The sequence below is a fragment of the Engraulis encrasicolus genome, chromosome 21, assembly GCF_034702125.1.
Source record: "Engraulis encrasicolus isolate BLACKSEA-1 chromosome 21, IST_EnEncr_1.0, whole genome shotgun sequence".
NCBI classification, from domain to species: domain Eukaryota; kingdom Metazoa; phylum Chordata; class Actinopteri; order Clupeiformes; family Engraulidae; genus Engraulis; species Engraulis encrasicolus.
In genome coordinates, this window is record NC_085877.1 from 9,913,621 (window position 1) to 9,936,120 (window position 22,500).

Sequence of the window (22,500 nt, forward strand, 5' to 3'; positions counted from 1 at the left end):
TGTGTGTGTGTGTGTGTGTGTGTGTGTGTGTGTGTGTGTGTGTGTGTGTGTGTGTGTGTGTGTGTGTGTGTGTGTGTGTGTGTGTGTGTGTGTGTGTGTGTGTGTGTGTGTTTTAGACTGAGAGAGAGTGAAATGTGGGGCTAATGGCAAGGTGCTGTGTCTGTATTTTGTGCTTACAGTACGTGTGTGTGTATGTGTGCGTGCGTGCGTGCGTGCGTGCGTTCGTGCGTGCGTGCGTGCATGTATGTGTGTGCGGCCGTGGCTCAGTGGTTAGAGCACTGGGTTGGCAACCCAAGGGTTCCCGGTTCAATGCCCGACCGGACCACGGCTGAAGTGCCCATGAGCAAGGCACCTAACCCCCACACTGCTCCCCGGGCGCCGCTCAGCAGGCAGCCCACTGCTACGGACTCGTATGTGTACTTCAATGTGATTCACTAGTCCAAATGGGATAAAGTGCAGAGAAAGAATTTCATCTAGGGGACCAAAATTGGCTCCAATTGGTATGTGTGTACGTATGCAGTAGGAGATGGGTGCTGGCGAAGCATTTTGTCCATGTACAGCACCAAATGCCCCAAACTCAGCCACTGTACGTCACATTCTCAGCTGAAATCAGGTATTTGCTGTTTGCTTGCTAATATGAGCAAAAATTACAGTCATTGAATGAACACTTCTGAAGTTTAACCCATTTTAGCCTAAACCCTTTTTGGGAAAGGGTGACCTCTGCCCATTAAATCCAAAATATCTGTGTGTGTGTCTGTGTCTCTCTCTCTCTCTCTCTCTCTCTCTCTCTCTCTCTCTCTCTCTCTCTCTCTCTCTCTCTCTCTCTCTCTCTCTCTTCCTCTCTCTCTCTCTCTGTCGTGTGTGTGTGTGTGTGTGTGTGTGTGTGTGTGTGTGTGTGTGTGTGTGTGTGTGTGTGTGTGTGTGTGTGTGTGTGTGTGTGTGTGTGTGTGTGTGTGTGTGTGTGTGTGTGTGTGTGTGTGTGTTAGCCTCGCGAGCCATCCTACGTACTTCCGCCAAAGGATTGGTTCCACTATGCTGCCCTACAATCTTAGAACGCAGTAACTCTGAAAACGGCAAACTGAGAAAAAAGGCTTCAAAGTTTTCCATATGGCGCGACAACTGTGTTGTCGGTAAATTGGTGGTGACACTTCCTGGTAATGCTTGTTTAGGATAGAAATTTAATGCACACAAACCCCCCCCCCCAAAAAAAACAACATTTATGTGTCTTTTTGCCACAAAAAACAGAGTTACTGCGTTCTTGGCTGGTATTACTGCCACAAAATGGAGTTACTGCAGGAGTTACTGCGTTCTTAGCTTGTATTACTGTCTACTCCCAAACCAGTCCCATTGGAACGTGCAGCAGTAACTCGCCGATTTACTGCGTTTTTGTTTAACCTTTTTTGGGTCATTTTTGCACTTTCAAAATGAGTTTTCTCCAAAACGGGACGGTGTTGGACCACCATTTTTGGACACAAGACAAATGAGGTAGTTTAGAACCGATTTCCGATATAAAAAATTTTTCGACCATTTTGAGTTACTGCGTTCTAGTATTGCACGGCAGTATGGTAGTCTGGCCATGCTTCTCTGTGGAGTGCCTGGAGCAGTAGAATTTTGATCGCGACGCCGCCCCAGAAAACAGCCAATAATCGAATACGCCCCTCACGTGGGGGCGAAAGGGGGAGGACGCTCGTGACAATGAAGTACAAATCTGTACCAGAGCCATTGGTGCGCTATGTTGTTGTTGAGTAACTGCTGACAGCGATTGGGTGAGAGGTGTCCAATAATTTCAAACCATAACTGAGCGCAAACTTTCTGCTTCTGGCAATTGCTTCAGAGCAAAACAAATGCCAGACCATAAATGCGCAATGAAATGGTAGTATTATGGGACGGTCAGGACCAGGCTTGTGTGTGTGTGTGTGTGTGTGTGTGTGTGTGTGTGTGTGTGTGTGTGTGTGTGTGTGTGTGTGTGTGTGTGTGTGTGTGTGTGTGTGTGTGTGTGTGTGTGTGTGTGTGTGTGTGTGTGTGTGTGTGTGTGTATGGTCAGTTGTTTTGTGGGTTTATGTCCCATGCTGTAGCCATACTACCCCTCCACTCACTATACCCACTGTTGGGAAAGTTACTCAAAAACTGTAATGCACTACTAATTACATATTACTGCCATTTTAAAGTAATGTGTTACATTACAACATTACTTTTTTTAAAGTAAGGTATTACACTACTTTTGCATTACTTTTAGTTACTCTAGCCAAAATGACTGGAAACAAGGATTTGGCAATCTACAGTGCAAATCTATGAGGTGGCATGACTTTCACCTGCCCTCCACAAGTCGTTTTGGAAGCTTGCAGACTGAAAACTAACATTTTCAGGAATTGTGTCTTACCCACACACAATACCTAACATTGATTCACCAATACAATGATTAATCCTTACTCTTCTTACCACACCTTAGCCTACCATGCACACCAGCGTCTGCACTGTCAGCCTCTTCAACTCTGTAACATAGGCTTACTAGACAGGTCATCAGCTGGGAAAATTAGGCCTTTCGTCCTACCGCACTTTTCTCTGTGGATTACTGACCAGAAGCCCTATTGGAAGAAATTAAAACATGGGGCCACGCCAAGTTTTGCTCAGAATTCAATATGGCCGCTTTTTTCCAAAATGACTTGTTTTCATGCATTATTACATTATTACATAAGGTGATATTCATGAACGATTAACATATTTCAGCACTTTTCTGTCCTATTTCCTTACATACATGTTTACAAAGGTTGACTAAACTAAAACAAATGAAAATAAAGTTGGCCACCTTGCAATATCCAAAGGAAAGTGCTGAAAATAATGATTGAAATGCACATACAGAGTCTATGGCAGGGAAAATTAGGCCTATTGTCCTGTCAGAGTTTTCACAGTGGATTACAGACCAGAAGGCCTATTGAAAAAGAACTTGGGGCCATCTATGTCCTCCAAAATTCAAAATGTTCTCTGTTTTTCAGAATGGCAGACTTTCACACATTTTTCTCAATACTGTAAAGCCATAATTATCAATAAAGATCACCTATTTTTCAGTTAAATCTCCTTACAGACGTGAGTATAAAGGTTGTCTAGAAAAAGGCATGACTATATATATCTTGCCACTTCGAAATATCCAAAGGAATGTTGTCAAATGATTGAATTTCACAAACACAGTGGACCGCTGAAAAAGGCATATTGTCCTGCCAAACTGTGTGTGTGTGCGTGCGTGCGTGCGTGTGTTTGTGTGTGTATGTGTGTGTGCCTGAGTGCGCTTTTCTCAAGTGTGTGTGGCCAGTGTGCTTCTTACACTGACATAGAAACAGTAGAACAATAGGTGTGTGTGTGTTGGGGGGTAGGCGGGACCGAATGATATGGAGAAGCGGGGGGATGAATGAGGGGGTGAGCGGGGGTAGGGGGGCAGAGTGGGGGGTGGGGGGGAATGAGTCAGGGTTAAATTAGGGGTGGGGGGGCAGAATAGTGTGTGGGGGGATGAGTGAGGTGGTGGGGGGTAATAGTGTGGGGGGTTCAGTGGGGCAGAATAGTGTGTGTGTGTGTGTGTGTGTGTGTTTGGGGTGAAGTTGAGTCGGGTTGGGGGGGGGTTTGACCTGCCTAACTTTTCACATTGGATGGGGGGTGGGCGAGTATTTTGTGGGGGGGGGGGGGGGGGGGGGGGGGAATGAGTCTGGTGGGGTGAGCGTGGGGGGCAGAGTAGCATGGGGGGGATGAGTGAGGGGGTTGGGGGCAGAATAGTGTGTGTGGGGGGGAGATGAGTGAGGGGATGGGCGAGGCAGAATAGTGTGTGGGGGAAAGACACTGTAGAGCAGGGGAAAGATGAGCGGGGGATACGCGGACACACACACACGCACACTCACCCTTGCTTTATGCAAAAAAATGTAGGCCTGGTCAGTAATCTAATGTGAAAGGTTTGGCAGGTCAATAGCCTTTTTTCAGCAGTCAAATGTGTAATCCAATCCTTAGGATATTTCAAAGTTACATCATTCTGTTGCCAACCTTTGTACTCACGTGTAGATTGGAGATAGGACAGAATTTCACTGAAAATAGGTTGCCTTTATTGATAATTATGGTCTTAAGGGCCGTACACACACATCGCTGCTATTTACTAGCTTCTCGCTTGCTCGCCTACTCGCTACTCTATCATGGAACGTTCGCTGAAAGTTCCCGCGGCTTTAACTGCCAATGGACAGGCGAGAAGTACAGAACTCTGCTTTCCAGTTGGTTACTCGCTTACTCGTCTCGCTTGAAGATAAAATATTTTCAACTCGGGATCCGCCCACATCACGTCGCCTGCTAGTCTCGCTGGAACACATTGACATTTTATTGAGTTCATTCGCTGAGCGAGTAACTAGCAGTGACATGTGTGTGTACGGCCCTTTACAGTATTGAGAAAAATGTATGAAAGTCTGCCATTCTGAAAAACAGAGAACATTTTGAATTTTGGAGCACATTTGAGATGGAAACCAGCTGGAGAATCTTTTTCAATAGGCCTTCTGGTCTGTAATCCACTGTGAAAACCCTGACAGGACAATAGGCCTAATTTTCCCTGCCATAGACTCTGTATGTGCATTTCAATCATTATTTTCAGCACTTTCCTTTGGATATTGCAAGGTGGCCAACTTTATTTTCATTTGTTTTAGTTTAGTCAACCTTTGTAAACATGTATGTAGGGAAATAGGACAGAATAGTGCTGAAAGATGTTAATTGTTCATGAATATCACCTTATAGTACAATGTAATAATGTATGAAAACAAGTCATTTTGGAAAATGGCGGCCATATTGAATTCTGAGCAAAAATTGACGTGGCCCCATGTTTTAATTTCTTCCAATAGGGCTTCTGGTCAGTAATCCACAGAGAAAAGTGCAGTAGGACGAAAGGCCTAATTTTCCCAGCTGATGACCTGTCTATACTGGCTGCATTTTCACATTTGCTACACTAAGGCTGTCAACGAATATTCGACGTTCGAATTCGAGTTCGAATAGTGCTAGAAAACACGAATTCGAATGTGGAAATTAATATTCGAATGTGGAAAAAAAATGTGCGTGGTAGAGGAGATGCTGGATATACTGTACTGGCTGAAAGGAAGTGTAGCCCAACTGGATGGCAGAACAAAATATTTAACCTCCAGTTTTGTCTTTATCATGTATGCCTACTTTTCAGCTATATTGACATTTGTAGCAGCATTTCTATGAAGTTGTTAACTGGGGTGCTGTTGGGTCTTCCTGAATGACGCGCAACGCTGGTTTTGTTGATGGAGTAGCCTCGAGCAGATTGTTTTGACGTTTGAGTTCTTATTGCTGTTTGAACTGCATTGTAAGAAGTTGTCGTCTCTCGTGAATGACCCACTCCACACTATGCACGGAATAAAAGTGAGCCGAGTGATGGTGGTATGAAAGTTGGCGAGGTGCGAGTTAGCACTATGAAGTCGCAATATAGGATTTTTGTAGCTACAGATAAGCGACTCTTCTTTTTTTTTTGCACCGTCCGCTAAAAACGCTGGCTTCAAGGCAACAAGAGGCAGTCACGAATTGTTTGTATTGTGCAAGAGACCAATGCAGGCGGCATCATGCAGTTTGGCAAATCAGCGGAATTAACTGAGTAGCCCAAGCGAGGTAGCCTACAGCCTAGATTTTAGTTGGAGAAGTTGGGTGACTGTGTGTGTCTGTTCGCGTGTGTGAGAGAGTGGGTGAGAGAGAGAGAGAGAGAGAGAGCTTATCCGTGGTGGTCTCGTGTGTCTTGTGTGACCTTTTCCCCCACCGTCTAATGTGTCTAATCCGTGCTCAGTGCTTTTTTTTTTTTTTAAACGTCCTGCTCGATTTTTTGCGAGGACCTTGACTCGCCTCGTCTTTGAACTTGCATAGATCTTGAAAGTCCCGCCCCTTAGTTCCACGTTTCATGGGACCTAAGCTGACCATCTAACAACATGGTAGAGAGTTAATATCTTCCGATCTCAGTCATTACATGCGCTGGGCTACAAATATGTTGTTTAAGAGATTAGATAAAGATTATTCATGCAAAAGTATCTATGTTTTGTTTCGAGGCCGTCTGCATGGAAAATGTGAAGAAACACAGCTTTCTAAAAAGTTTAGGGGTTCCTACGAAAAATTACAGTTTTTCTCGATTTCTTACACACAATTTTCGGAATAAGTTCTCGAATTCTCAAAACTCTACACACAAATCTCCAAACCTCACACACAACCGGGCAAAACTCTTCATAGTAGGGGCTCTAAGCCGAGAAATCGTTACGCGCTGGATAGAAGCATATCATTCGGTACACGTGTTCCTTGACTGATTTGAAGACATCCTAGAAGGGGTGCCCCTTGAAAAAAAAATGTCTACCATGTCATATACAATATGTCATGTTGGTAACGCATTACATTGTTATTACATGACATTATACTTAGCTGACCATGTTAATATAGTCCTCAGAAGAGATGAAGCAAGGGTAGCCTGCTAGACCAGATTGATAAAACTAAAACATTTACATAGTGTGAAAGTATGGGTGAGTCTGTGCTTACGTGCTTGACAGCATGTAACATTGTGAACGATTTGAGAAGATTCTTGGTCTGAATTAAAATGAGCATTGCCAACACTAAAACTATGGAGAGAATAGACTGCTGCTAATGATCGATTTGAATGAGATAGTGTCAGTGCAAGATGCCCTAGGTAGCAGGTTCTCCATCCTCTAATTTCCATAACAGATATACGTATTTTATTTGTATGAGAGAGGGTAAAGGACAGGACCTTTCCATATGTATGAAGAACCCCATAAGATCACCTAATTCTATATTTTTACAAGTGCATATTGTGAGAGCATTTCAGTCATCTTTAGAATGGCATTACAGATTACTCAATATAGGCCTACATGTAGGCCACAGTATGGCTTCAGTTCAAATTAAATGGGAATGATTTCTTAGTGTATGTTGAGTAAGAAGACAGAGATAAAAAAAAAATGTATTTGCAGACAAGTCCTCACCTAGTACTTGTGTCAAAAGTTGTATTAGTTAGCTCAGTAATCATTGAGTACTTAAACTGCTATCAAAACTGACAGCTGATGGACAACATGTACTGTAGGTCTTTTGCCACCCTTACCCATAGGAGAAATATCTATATAGAACAACACTTCTCATATGGTATATACTATGAAAGTAAATCATTACCTGGACTCATTTTCTTGATATGCAAGGCACATAAATAGTCATGGCGGAAGAATAGTCGATCATACCCCGACCCCCCAAACAAAATGCTACTTTTTTTAACCTTCAAGATTTTGAGTGGTAACAGTAACATAACTCATTCCCACTACACCTTTTTGCATAATATTGTACATGTCATCAGAATGCTCTACATCAGTGGTTCTCAAACCTTTTGTGTGAAGTACCCCCTGAGAAAATATTGAGCTCTCCGAGTACCACCTTGACAACCAACATTAGAATATTGCAGTAAAGGCCTTCCATATTCACTTTTGCCAGTCAGTACAGGAGAGGTTCATAATGGCATTCCAAGTACCACCAGAGATGTCTCAAGTACCACCAGTGGTACGCATACCACAGTTTGAGCACCACCGCTCTACATGTTTCAGTTCTATAGTTGTACTGTACAGTACAGTGCAGTGCAGTGGAGTGCAGTACAGTGCAGTAGCATACAGAATGGTGCAGTATAATAAAGTACAGTAGAGTATAGTACAGTACAGTACAGTAGCATACAGTACGGTGCAGTACAGTACAGTAGCATACAGTACGGTGCAGTATAGTACAGTACAGTACAGTACAGTAGCATACGGTACAGTACAGTAGCATACAGTACGGTGCAGTACAGTAAAGTACAGTACAGTACAGTACAGTAGCATAAAGTACGGTGGAGTCTAGTTAAGTACAGTACAGTAGCATACAGTATGGTGCAGTCTAGTACAGTACAGTACAGTACAGTACAGTACAGTACAGTAGCATACTGCACGGTGCAGTAGAGTACAGTACGGTATATCACATTACAGTACAGTACAGTACAGTATAGTAGAGTACAGTACAGTGCAATACAGTAGAGTACAGTATAGTCTTATAGACGTTAGCCCTCCAAAGCCAATAGGATTTCCACATGCTGTTGTTTTAAGTTTTTGAAAGACTATTTTAGTAGCCCATGTGAGAGAGGGGGGTGCAGGCAGACATGTTTTAAACAAAGGACCACACCCACAAATAAAAAAATAACGAGCAAACAATAAATTAAGTGGTTAGGTAGCCAACATGTCATCTAGATTAAAGCCAAAAGTAGATGGAAAAACAGACATGTTACCATTTTGCTCTTTTAAAACAAAGTATCTGTCAATATACTGTATGGATGGTGTATTGCATATTGATTATTCATAATTTCCTAAGCATAAATGCCCTTATCACTCCATTGTACACTTAGGACTGCGATATACATATCTGAACATTAATCAGCATACATTTGTCATTTGACAGCTGTCACTGACACTTGATATGTACATGTATTATTGACTTGATTGATATGAATATATTTCAGTTGGACTCCTAGGGTTAAATCATTGAGGGGGTCCTAAGGAAGTAGTAGTAGTTTGTGTGTTTGCGCGCATGTGTAAGTGGGGTTAAAATTATTGTTTGCCATCTTTATCTGAAGAGCAGACTGAGTGTCTGAACCTGCTAATGCTAGCATGCTAACATTGGGACAGTTATGTGTGGCCCAGTTCAAGGGTTTATCTCTTCTCCCCTAAATTTTCTAACCACAATTTTCTTTTTGGATGTTATAGATATGACCCACTGCAAATTTTTAAAACTCTTAATGAATGTTGGTTCAATAGCTAAATGCCCAGAAATTAGCTCTCAATTGTAGAGTGATCTCATTCTGACCATGGTTTTTATGATTTTCCTGTTTTTGAATCTAAATAAGACATATATAACATTGTTTTTATGGTAAGTTTTGCACATATTTTCAAAGTTCAGTTTGTATACATCACACACAAATAGGTGGATTGGCCCATAACACCATTATGTCCAGGCAGTACAGCATTTTACTACTATTGGCTGGTTTTGGGCAGCCATCTTGGATTTACCCCATAAAAATGACCTTAATGACATTGAAATTTGGGGCACCCCTTCTGAAATGAAGGAGAACACCCTAAGGAAGGTCTACACCGATTTTGGTGCTTCTATCCAACGCGTAACGATTAGGCCCTTTTTTGACGCTAAGAGACCCAGCTGTCACTACCTCTGAAAAATGCACGTCTTGTCTCAAAACAATGAACTCTCTTTTAAAAAGGTAATTTTGTTCTCAAATGACACACACAAGCAGTCATTTTAATACACTCTTATGTGAACCATTGAACACTAATATGCACAAGGTAAAACTCTATACTCAACTTGACACACAGTAGAAACTTATTTTCTTCAGTGTTCTACTTACTAAAGAGGGTATTTTTCTGTTGTAAAATACTGAAATATTGTTTTTAGACTCAGAGTTCACAGATGTGTGCATATTTTACATATTTTTCTGTCATTTAAAAAAAATCACTAATTTATTGTAAAATATTGGGTAACCACATGAAAGTTATCTCTTGTATAACATAGTTTACTAAACAAATGTCTTCTCTCACTGCATGCACTCATGCTTTCATCAATATCATATGGGGTGATGATTTCAGATTGTAAACCGGTATGAAGAGAGTTTGCCCATGTGATGAGGAAGTGAATATAGTAGGGTAGTTGATTTTAGTATTTTGAATGGCAGTGTGTTCAATGCGACAACCAGGGTTTTTCTTCATGAAAATTGTGTGTAATTCAGAGAATTGTGTGTAGTGGTCTGAAAAGAGTGTGTTTTAAAACTGAAATGGGTGATTCTCACGAAATCATGAGAAAAAGGTATCAAGAAGCATTTTTATGATTAAATTTATTTTACAAAAATAAAAAAATATATGAATAAAAGCACCTTTTTATTTACTATATTGCGCATTATTCCAAATCACAATAACTATTACACTTTTTTCACATTTAATGGTAAATTTCTCATTACCGCAACGCGTCCACAACTAAACTTGTACTGTATGACATGGAAATATTATTAATTAAAAAGATGAAAAAGAATAAATGTCAGATAATATCATACAACAAATAGGTACAAATAAATTACATTGGGTGTTTGGTTACTGTTGGTAAAGGCAGTGAAAATAATAAGAAAAAGAAAATGTGTCCAACACCAATTTTCTCATTCTCGAACAATTTTGAATTGCCAATAAAATCAACTAGGAACAACTATTTGCAAGGCATTTTGTTGGAGGGGGACCGAATTGACTGTAACACTCAAGATGTCTACCAGGTAAGCAGTTATATTTTTCTCTCTCAAGACAAAAGTTAAAACTTTGGTCTTATAGGACCTATGTCACTTTTTAATTCTCATTACCGCAACATGACATTATGAAGTCTTAAAAAATATTTCTGCTTTTATGTTTCTGTTCTTATATACCCTATTGTGGTCTAAACATAAACAGCTAAGAAAAGTTTAGCTAACCCTCATGGTGCTCCTCCAGCTAGCGATAACGGTCAAGGTCACTCATCCTCCGCAACACCATTCTCATTCACCGCAACTGTTGCGGTGAATGAGAATGGTGTTGCGGAGGATGAGAATACATTGAAATGAGCTGTTATAGCTATTGCATCCTAAGGATGAAAGGATAAAATGGATATTATATACATAAAAAGGATAAAATAAATATAATATACATTGAAAAGGGCAGTTATAGTTGTTTATTACATCTTTGGATGTAACATTTTAACCTCATTTCACTGTATATCATATTTATTTTATTATGCATTATTATATATTTAATTATCCCATATTATTATTATTATTATATATATATATATATATATATATATATATATATATATAATATATATATATATATATATATATATATATATATATATATATATATATATATATGTTAAATATTATTATAAAGTATGTGAATGTATAATAACAGCTCATTTCGATATACAGGTACATCATAGTTATTTTCCTTACACATTATTATGCATTAGATTATATTCTAATATATTGTATTATTTTATACTATATATTAATAATATAAGATACTACACATTTTCTATATATTGTGTTGTTGAGGATATAAATGTATATAATAACTAATTTCAATGTATAAGCTTATCATTTACATATTTAAATTTATATTACATTTTTTATATCATTATCATATATTTTTTTATATTATTGTACATTTTATTCAGATGTTATAAGCCATTTGTGTTTCTTTCCCCCTTTTTTCGGACTAGCATGTCATAAAACTATGTAATTTGGTACAATCACTGGCCTAAAGTCATAAGCTTATAGAACAGGCATCTTCCAGCTAAGCTCTCTGAATAGTAGTCTTTCCATAGAAACAATAGGGATGACTTGGTTTCATTTTGGTCTTTGTCTTGGTCTTTTTTTGCAAAAGTGCAATCTTTACATGTGCTATTTGTTACAGGAAAGCATCAGGTGAAAAGAAAAGGGCATCAGCGGAAGAAAGGCTTGCAAAGCATAGGGCAAGACTTTACAGCGATCCAATCTTGCATGAGGAATACAAAAGGAAAGAGAGAGAAAGGTTAGGGGAAAGAGTGATAACAGGGAAATACAGTACATGTAATGTATGTTAGGTGGTTTAACAGTTTCTCTCACTCATTCTCAGCCTTGCACTCACAGAGAAATGGAAACATTACCCTAAGCACACACACACAGACACACTATGATGCTGCCATGTACACATGCACATCTGCTGCAAACAAAGTGTGTCTGGGTGTCTGGGTGTGTAACACACAGTTACATCCACAGCAAATGTAGGTGTACACACAATATTGTCCATAGTCCATTGATTGAAAGAAAGAAGCATAGCAGGACCATAAATAAAATGCCTATTTTTTTCTTCTTCAAGGTATCGGAAACGTAAGGAAGCTGGCACAGGTAAAACTACTAAAGATCTGACGAGCAAACAGCTCGAAAGAAGAAAGCAACAGTGGCGAAGGAACACTGAAAATTAATAAAAAAAAAAAAAACAGCAGCAAGTACTTCTGGACTTGACACCAGAATCATGTGCCAGTCAGGAGAGTATGGAGGATGAAAATACTGAAAATGATGGTGCACAAAGACAGGATGTAGGCCCTAATCCTAACAGAACACCACTGAGAGCCCTAGAAGAACATTTGGAAATGTCAGGACCAATGGATGCATCAACCCCCGAGAGAGTGCTGCCATTAAAGAAGAAAGAGAAGCCACCAGCACTTGTGGGAAAATTGAAAAGAAAATTAAAGCATGCAGAAGAAAGATGTGAGGCAAAAACAGCAGAAGTGTTGAAACTTAAGAGACAACTAAGAAGACTGAGGGCCAATAAGCAAAGAGGATCAAGGGGGAGGCTGCTATCAAGTACCGACCAAGGAGTCAAGGTCAGGCAGTCTGCAAAGCCACGGCAGATCAATGGCAAACGGAAACAGCTGTCCAAGACTGTGAGCATCTTTCTACATCGCGATGATGTCTCCACAGTCATTAATGGAAAATCTGGAGAGATCCGTCGCAGGGGACAAATTTTCAGAAAGAGAGCCCTCACAGACACAATGTCCAAACTGCACAAGCGTTTCCTCACTGAACATCCCGAGCAACAAGTATCCAAGGCGCAGTTTTTCAGATTGAGGCCATTTTGGATCGTTAGACCGAATATCACAGAGAGGGAAACGTGTGCCTGTAAAATGCACGAGAACATTAATCTCAAGGTGAAAAGGCTGCATGAGCTGGGGATCACAGAAACATCAAGCCCAGAGGATCTTGTCCAGCTCAGTGTATGCAACACTGGAAACATGTCCTGCATGTATGGCAGATGCGAGCAATGCTGCAAAAAAACCTTCCCCTCAACTTTAGAGCCCCTCGCTCAGGGAAACATTGTTGTGTGGCAATGTGTGGCAAGAGTGGATCACTGTCACTGTAACAAAGACCCACAGAGGTGGTGGACCAGAAGACAGGGAATCGAAGAAAACCGTCCTAGAAACCAGGACATCCTCTATTGACAGGCTACTAGCCCTGACACGAGAGCAGCTGCCATCCTTCGCCATCCACCTCTTCAATGTGAGCCATCAATATAAGGCAATTAAGGCAATGAAAGATAGCCTGTCAGATGATGCTGTAGCTATACACATAGACTACAGCGAAAACTATAGTTGTAAGTATGCCAGCGAGATCAAGGAGACCCTTTTCGGCATTGGAAATGACCAAGTTACCACCCACACTGGGGTAATTTACCCAAATAGAGAGTGGGACAGGGTGAAAGCCTTTGCATCCTTCTCAGCCTGCCTACAGAATGATACTGTAGCAACATGGCCTCATCTTGACCCAGTATTGAAGTACATTAGGAAGGAGTTTCCTGAAGCCTGCAACAACCTGCACTTCATTTCAGATGGCCCAACATCACAGTACAGGAACAAGTCCTGCTTTTACTTGGCCTCCACTGTGCCCTTCATGCATGGGTTTAAATCAGTGACGTGGAACTACACTGAGGCTTCACATGGAAAGGGTGCTCCAGATGGAGTGGGCGGGGCTTTGAAAAACCTTGCGGATCGAATTGTGTCGTATGGGACCAGCATTCCAAACGCAGATTCGCTGTATGATCAATTGAAGGTCAACTCTTCAGTGACTCTCTTCAAAGTGTCTGAGGAGAAGATCAAGGCCAGCAGCGAATTGACGCCCCCAAACCTCAAAGTGGTTCCTGGGACACTTAAAATACACCAAGTGAGTTAACGCTTTATGACTTAATGTACAGTATTTCAGTATGTAAGTATAGTAAGTAATGAAGTAATGAGATTAATGTGAAGAGCAGGAAACACACCATGTCTGCAAATAATGAAATGATAAACTAAGAAACAATGTTCTGATGTGTTGTATTCCACCCTAACAGCTGACATCCACAACACCAGGAGTGATTGCAACAAGGGAGGTGTCTTGCTTTTGTGGCCAAAATTGCAGGTGTTACCCAACAGCTACCCATGTCCTTTCCACTGAGGGAGAGGAGCCCATTGGCAGCAACGCTACCATCAAGGTTGGCCAGTGGGTACTGGTACAGTATGATTATGACTTGTATCCTGGTAAAGTCACACAGGTGAATTACATTTCATGTTTTCTGTTAATGTCTCTCTACATGTACTCTGCATTATATGCATAGAAAGTTTATAGAATTTTAATAAAATGCTTCTTAAAACAGATTGCTGAGGGGCAATATGAGGTGGAGACGATGAGTAGCATTGGGGAAAATCGTTTTTACTACCCCTCCAAAAGATACCCTGGAGAAGATGTCTGGTATTATCGTCAAGACATAAAGGAAGTGATACCAGAGCCTCTACCTGCCACCTCCTCTGCTCGACACTTCTGTGTCTTGCCCGACATATGGGCAAAGCATAAATGCTCTTAATTGGTACACTCAAATACAGCACACACTTGCACACCCCCACACTTACTCAACTTTGCCAGGCGCACACACACACACACACACACACACACACACACACACACACACACACACACACACACACACACACACACACACACACACACACACACACACACACACACACACACAGGCGGCCAGTTTGGTGTTTGTTACTTGAACTTTTTTGTTCGTTGTTTTGTTGAAAGTGTTCATGAAATGTTATAAGATGTTTCTTGCACGCACACACGCTTACTCAAGACTCTCTGACACACACACACACACACACACACACACACACACACACACACACACACACACACACACACACACACACACACACACACACACAAAACCANGTTCACTTATGGTAGCTATGATATGTTAGTTCATGTTATATATAATATGTTAGTGAGATGTTTCTTCCACTCACATTGACTCAATTCTGTTAGGGACTCTCTCTCTCTCTCTCTCTCTCTCTCTCACACACACACACACACACACACACACACACACACACACACACACACACACACACACACACACACACACACACACACACACACACACACACACACACACGGCCAGGTTCACTTATGGTAGCTATGATATGTTGGTTCATGTTATATATATAATATGTTAGTGAGATGTTTCTTCCACTCACATTGACTCAATTCTCTTAGGGACTCTCTCTATCTCTCACTCACACACACACACACACACACACACACACACACACACACACACACACACACACACACACACACACACACACACACACACACACACACACACACCCACACATTTTTCAGGACTGAATGAGTGAATGCAAGAGACAGCAAATTAATTATTTAGGACTGAATGAGTGAATAAATGCATGAGACAATAAATTAATGAATGAACCCAAGAAAAATATGTTTATAAAATTAACAATGGAATGAAATAAAAGTTATTTTCCAAATGGTATGTGGTGTGTGTGGTAGCTGGTGTGGTAGGTTGATGTAGTGGTTCTGCTGCATGACGTTGCGGTATTACGCGTTTTAAGTTTCAAACTGGAATTGGAACCAAATGTTGTGGTATAGGTTAATATGAAATGTTTCATTAACAAGTCCCAAAATGGGATATTGTCACAGCTTTATTATGCAATAATTGGAAGAATCGTTTTAATTCACATTGTAGACTATATATTTTTCTTCCACAAAACATGCCATATTGTGTTGAATACGGCTGAGCTCTACAAAATGTACAGTGATGGTTAAGTGTTATTTGTTGAATATTCACAGATATAATATTCAATGTCCTTATTGTGTAAACATTTAACAGATATATTATCTGTTGAAAAGGAATCCTTATGGACCTATACAATAATTCTCATCTCCGAAACATTGAATCTCATTTCCGAAACATCATTCTCATTACCGCAACACACATTTATTTGCAAATTATTGAATTTCTACAAACTGCTTTAAGTTTCTAATGGTATTTGGATAACTTATAGTGCTCCATATATCATCTCTATGAAAATATCTCTCTACATAAGTATTTTTTCAGTTAGATATCCTAAAAAGACAGACTAGAAATCTTTAAGTGTGTTGCGGTAATGAGACAAATCATAACATTTTAATAAAATATTGAACTTAAAATATAATAATTCCTGGTTTGTTATGCACCTCTTAACATAAGTGTTGCAAACATTTATTTAAAAAGTGACTAATACATAACTTTTTAAACATTTTTCTGATGTGATCTTATGTTGCGGTAATGAGAATTTCTTGAGCTCAGGCAGACTAAAACTGCAGTAAATATAGAGAAAAAATGCAATAAATGGACTAAAAAATGTGTTTGTAGCAACTTCAGACTTCAACCTTGCATTCTAAAAATAAAATTTCCCTTTAAAAGTCTTTTGAAAATTTTCAAGTGTGAACCGTTCTACATCTGATTTTCGCAAGAATCACCCAAATGTGAGTGTAAAGAAGGAATTGTGCTTAGTGTTCAGTGACATTGGTTAGGGGAGTTGGGAAATGGGTGAGATGTTCTGAGAATTGTGTGTGAAGTATCAGAAATTGTGTGTAAGCAATCGAGACAAACAGTAAACAAAAATATCAGAAACAACATATGTGGAGCTCGTGGCACAACTCGAAGGGGATCGAAATATCATTGATTCGATTTTCGGCTAAAAACGCCGTTGAGGTCCCATGAAATCGGGGGAAGTGACGTCACTTTCAAGCTCTATAGGCCTCCCCCACGTGATATTCGAAGGATTCATCTCGTGGTTGGAGAGTCACTCTAAACATTAGTTTCGGCTGCTTTCTTGGCGTTAGGCGTCCTTATTTTCAATGAATTGAAAATAGTGGCCATATGCCCATCTTGAGAACGTGCAATCTTCATCTGGTTCGGTCATCCTGTCAGCCTGCCATTTGAAGTTCAATGTTCTGCGTGGAAAAATCTCTGCGTGGTCGTAGGCTATTAGATGCACTAGCTGATCTCGCAGTGATCCGCCAACATTGTATAAAGAAAACAAAATACCCACACTAAATTTAGGTGAAAAAATGCGTTGTAATGTGCACGTTACTTGCATTGTCATATTACCGATTTTTCCCCCTGTAACTCGTTACATTACTGCGTTACTAACTAATTACGTAAACTAATGCATTACAGTAATTAGTTACTTTTGTAACGCGTTACTCCCAACACTGACTATACCTCTCTCTCCCTCTTTCTCTCTATCTCTCCCCCCCCCTCCCCCTCTCCCTCTGTAGGGTGGTCCCCCTGGGTGTGGAGCAGACGGTGAGCGGCCATGTTTTCCGAGGCTTCATGTCACACAGCGAGGCGTACCCCTGCCCCTACCTCAACGCGGCCTCAGCCATCGGCATCACCCGGGCCGACGTGGAGCTGTGCATCAAGCGCCTTGACAAGTGCCTGAAAAGCCTAAGGAAGAGTGGCGGCGCTGGGGACGGTGGGGCCACAGCGCCATCCAGTGGTGTGGAGGATAATAAGGGCGATCAGGGCAGTGTGGCATAACATTTGTACTGACAAACACACACACACATACACACACTTACGAACATACTGTACAAACACACATCTATACAACATAAAAACACACAAAATATGCTTGTATAATGCCACACGCACACACACACACACACACACACACACACACACACACACACACACAAACGCAGGTGCATTATGTCAGTGTTTCCCAACCTTTTTTGACTCGTGTACTCCCTAAGCCTTTCTGTTGTACCATGAGTACCCCAATCCCAGGCTCTCTATATATTCCTTTATCCCAGTGTGACTATACTCTATTCAATTGTCATTATCACATTTTTCCGCGTATCCCCTGAGGTATGCTCGCGTACCCCTAGTGGTACACGTAGCCCTGGTTGGGAAACACTGCATTATGTCATTAGGGCAGGTTTGGAGCTGTGCATCAAGTGCCTGAAGAGCCTGAGGAAGAGTGGTGGCTACGGTGACGGTCGGGCCACAGCGCCATGAAGTGGTGTGGAGGATCAGGGCAATGCAGCGGAATCCTATGGCTTTCAATACACATTAGGCACTGTAGGCTACATACAAACCTGCATTTATACAACATATAGGCCCATAAAATACACCTCTCACATGTTAATCCAGACACACATACAGTACATGCACACATATTGATGAACATATTGTATACACACAAAGACTTGCATGCACGTTCACATCCTTACACACATACATGTACACATACCACTAAGTCATACTTTCCGCAACACTCATTCTGTAACACAGATTCACATTTACACAAATCCTATGCAGTCACTACCCAGTCATACACTCTCTCTCACACACACACACACACACACACACACACACACACACACACACACACACACACACACACACACACACACACACACACACACACACACACACACACACACATTGACACAAATTCCGGCTGGGAGATAGTTTGGAGCCATAAATCTCTCTAGGGTGGTTAATTGGATTGAGCCTGGCTGCCGTCTGTGCTTGCCGTACAGTCTGCTCACCTCACACCTCACGCTGTAAAATTAACATCAGTGACCTTGCGTCACCCCTGCGATACTAAATTACAGTGTGGAGCTAGCGCCGGGGACATAGAGTAGCTGCTCTGTGATTTAATCACTGTGTGTACTGTACAGAGTATTAAAGTACAGTATGATACTGCTTGGTGATGTTAATGTCTCTGGCTGAAGTTACAGGCAGAGGTGCATCTTGTCACTAGGCTAGGCGGGCAGCCGCTTGGGGCCTCCAAATCACTATGGTGGGCTACAGCTCACACTTAAAACTACAATAGTGGCGATTTTGATTCAAATGTTCATTGCTTTGGATTTGTGCTTTGGGGCCCCAGGTGACCCTAGAATGGCCTCGGGTTACAGCACGAGGCTGGTGTGAGGCGAACATATGTAACTTAAAGGACCACTTCAGTCAATTTCAACATGCTGTTGTATTGCTCACGCTACCCTTGACTTGTCAGTACCTGGTGATGCCACATTTTTCGGCTAAGCCCTTTCCGAGATATGAGCTATTCTAATTGGGGCAGCGTTTGTTTACATTTTTTTTTTAAATTAACATAGGCCTTCTCCAAATATTTTCCCAAAAGGTACCGCTGTTTGCTAGATGTCTGCTGATGTTGTATAACCTTTCGGATGTTTTTGGGAATAAGTAAAAATGTTTTTTTGAAATGTAAGCAAAGCGCTGCCCCCATTACAATGACTAAGATCTCGGAAAAGGCTGAAGAAGAAAAAAAACTCAGGTACTGACAAGTAGTAGAGTAGAGTAGAGAAAGTCCAGGGTAGTGTGAGCATTACAACTGCATGTTGACATTGACTGAACTGGTCCTTTAACATCAGTGATATTGACATCACCCAGCTACCTAGCATCATACTGTAGTTCAGTGTGAGTCAGTATCAGAGGAGTCGGTCACCCTGGGACATGGATGCTGAGTCCATACTGACTCCAGTGCAAAACCAAAGTCAAGAGTCAATGTGGGTGACCAATGCTATGCTATGATGCCATCAAGGAAGCTGCAAATTCAGCACCAGAACAAATAGTCTGGATCACAGCACATGGAGTTACACCAAGTCACAGATACATACTGTAATTCAATAAGCAGATGTTATCAGACAGAAGCCCATATTTCAAATGTGTGTAGCAGAAGAGGATATTCTTGCTCGGTTGTGATGAGACCTTATTCTAATCAGTATGGAAGCGGTTGGGGCATGATGTTTTTTGGGCTCAGTCAACAGGTGGTGCAATGACTGCTAACTCCCAAAATTAATTAATAATTGGTAATAATGCACTGCAATGAATATGCTTCTCAGATAGTCCACTAAAAACAACAACAGCAAAAATAGTGGCATTAACTGTTGTTGCACCACGCTGGCATGTGCTACTACTAAAACATCATTGACCTGCTTTCCATTAGTTGACAGATGTTCTGCACATTCAGTTATGACCATTGTCACAGATCCTACAGTCCTGTATTTTTTATGTTTTTTTTGCTTTTATAATCTTAATTTGACAATCTGTCCTGAGTTGAGCGTTGTGTTCCTGACTGTATGGATCATTTCCCTCCAGTGTGAAGAAGAATCTGCAGGATTTTGAGTTCTTTAAATGAGTTGCATTATGTTGATGAGACTGTATGTGGGTGATCGACGTGTTTCAGTAGCAGAAGTCAGGTGGTGCAACCACAGCTAATGCCACTGTTGCAATGATTATGATGACTTAATTTTTAATTGGCAATTAATGTACAAGCAACAAATATGTATTTTAGATATTCCAGTAAAAACAAAAAATAATTTAATTCATACAATTGTGGCATTGGCTGTGTTTGCGCTGCCCTGGCATCTGTTAATGGGACGTCAATGACCCATGTATAGGTACATACATGAGTATGTGTGGACGTGGATGTATGAGTATGCTGAAGCTGTCTGATTTATTTTTATGTTGTTTGTGTGCATGAGTTTGTATGTACTGTATGAGTATGCACAGAAGGCCTATGTATCAGACTTCAATAAAACCACTGGAGGTTAAACAAGCAACGTTTCCTGTCTCACATCGCCTGTTCCCTACATGTTGAGTGTGTACGGATAAGTGTGTGTCTGTGTCTTTGTCTGTGTCTCTCTCTCTCGGCCAACTCAGGGATCAAGAGTTTTTTTTCTCCTTTTCTTCTCTTCATCACTGCTGTAATGTGCTTTTGTTGCCAAATCTAGTTACACTCCAACTCACAAACTTCTTAAATGGTCCTAGCAGCAAATGCGACCCAAGTGCACCCTGGGAGTTGTAGCATGGCTCCAGTTGTGTGATCATCTAATCTCCACAGTAAAGTGTTTTCACAACACAGCATTTTCATGATGTTATCATTGCCTTGTCTGTTCACACTCCAACTCCCAACGTTCCTAAATGCCCCCTGCTCCATCTATCAAGCAGGAAATCTTGCCAAAGTGCACCCTGGGAGTTGTAGTTTTGCTGCAGATGGGTGACCTTTGAGCCCCTCTGTAAAGTGAGCCTTTGCCTGATGTCCGGCGGTGGAGTGAGGGCAGCGCTGTTGCAGCACTCAAGAGTGATGTAATCCAATAGCCACACGCAGAACACAGAACACTCTCGTCTGCAATTCATTGACACACACACACACACAGATAACACTCTTGTCTGCAACCCAATGTCAATAATCATGCACAAACACATATAGGAGGACGCTCTCTTGAGCTATTCATTGGCAATAATCTCTGTCTCTCACACATACACACACACACACACACACACACACACACACACACACACACACACACACACACACACACACACACACACACATACTGTACAGAGTGCTCTCCTTTGCAATTGATTTGTAATCACACACATGCAATGCACGCACAGTGAGAACACACACACACACACACACTGTACATACAGAAACTACATGGAAGAGCAAAGAGACATGCATACACAGAATGTACTCAACACACACGGATATTAATACACAATTAATTGACACAGATTCCAGACACACAGGCAATTGCACACAGTCCCTTAGCCTCCCCTCAGGAGAGGTGGGGCCCAGAACTGAGTTCTCATTACATTGTACGTGTGTATTGGATGAGGGGCCCATTCAAATTAATGTGTCCTGGGCCCGGTAAAATCTGTCAGCAGCCATAAAGGTGTGCACTGTATTTAAACCCCACAGGGCAAGGTGAGACAGGGTGTTGGAGAGCTGAAGAGTTGAGCTGGCTCCCGTTGAACTTTCACTGCATTTCAAGACCAGGGACATTGCTGAGGTTTGTCGTTTTCCAACTCGGGGGAAACAAACAAACAAAAAAGCAAAATGACAAATCACCCGTCACTGGCCGTTTGGTCGAGGACTGCCGAGAGAGACACGAGAGAGAGCCTTAAAATATGCTGGCCTAATGTCATTTTGGGCACTGAACAGACGTCATCACTTTCCAAGCACTGGTGGCAGTCGTGAGTCCCCCTTTTCCCTCCAAGTTTGTGTGTGTGTGTGTGTGTGTGTGTGTGTGTGTGTGTGTGTGTGTGTGTGTGTGTGTGTGTGTGTGTGTGTGTGTGTGTGTGAGAGAGAGAGAGAATATGAGCTCTCCAGGTAGATGTTGTTAGGTCCTTATTCCCCTCCAACAACATGGCAAGTCACTGTCCATGGTGCTGGACATACATAAACATAGTGGGTGCGTTCCAATATGTAGACTCCCGTCCTCGACCGGTGCTTGTGACCTCGCATTTCGCGGACGCCCCGCGGACTGTGGTGCTCGAATGACACAGTGTGTGTGTGCGCGCGCGCGTGTGTGTCTATGCGCGCGTGCGCGCGCGCGTATCTGCCCAACATAAGCTGTCTTGAACCGTTCACACCATTACATACAGTAGCTAGTAGCTGTCCATGGTCCTGAATTGGGGTAGTGGTGTACTGTTCATGTGATGTTTATTTAGTGATGTAGTGTTTAGATTAAATCCCCACTGT

General features: G+C 41.5%; 2 protein-coding genes across 2 annotated transcripts in view; both read left to right on the forward strand.

Moving 5' to 3' along the window:
* Window positions 1-18,387, forward strand: part of sepsecs (Sep (O-phosphoserine) tRNA:Sec (selenocysteine) tRNA synthase) — a 41,437-nt gene extending 23,050 nt beyond the window's left edge. Inside the window, exon 11 of the mRNA XM_063187531.1 lies at window positions 17,261-18,387. Coding sequence (XP_063043601.1) covers window positions 17,261-17,522 — 262 coding nt within the window. The 3' untranslated portion in view covers window positions 17,523-18,387. The remainder of the gene's footprint in view (window positions 1-17,260) is intronic.
* Window positions 18,388-19,293: 906 nt separating this feature from the next.
* Window positions 19,294-22,500, forward strand: part of lgi2a (leucine-rich repeat LGI family, member 2a) — a gene marked incomplete at its 5' end in the record, with an annotated part of 24,997 nt that continues 21,790 nt past the window's right edge. The window contains one exon of the mRNA XM_063187530.1: window positions 19,294-19,302. Within this exon, the coding sequence (XP_063043600.1) occupies window positions 19,294-19,302 (9 nt within the window). The remainder of the gene's footprint in view (window positions 19,303-22,500) is intronic.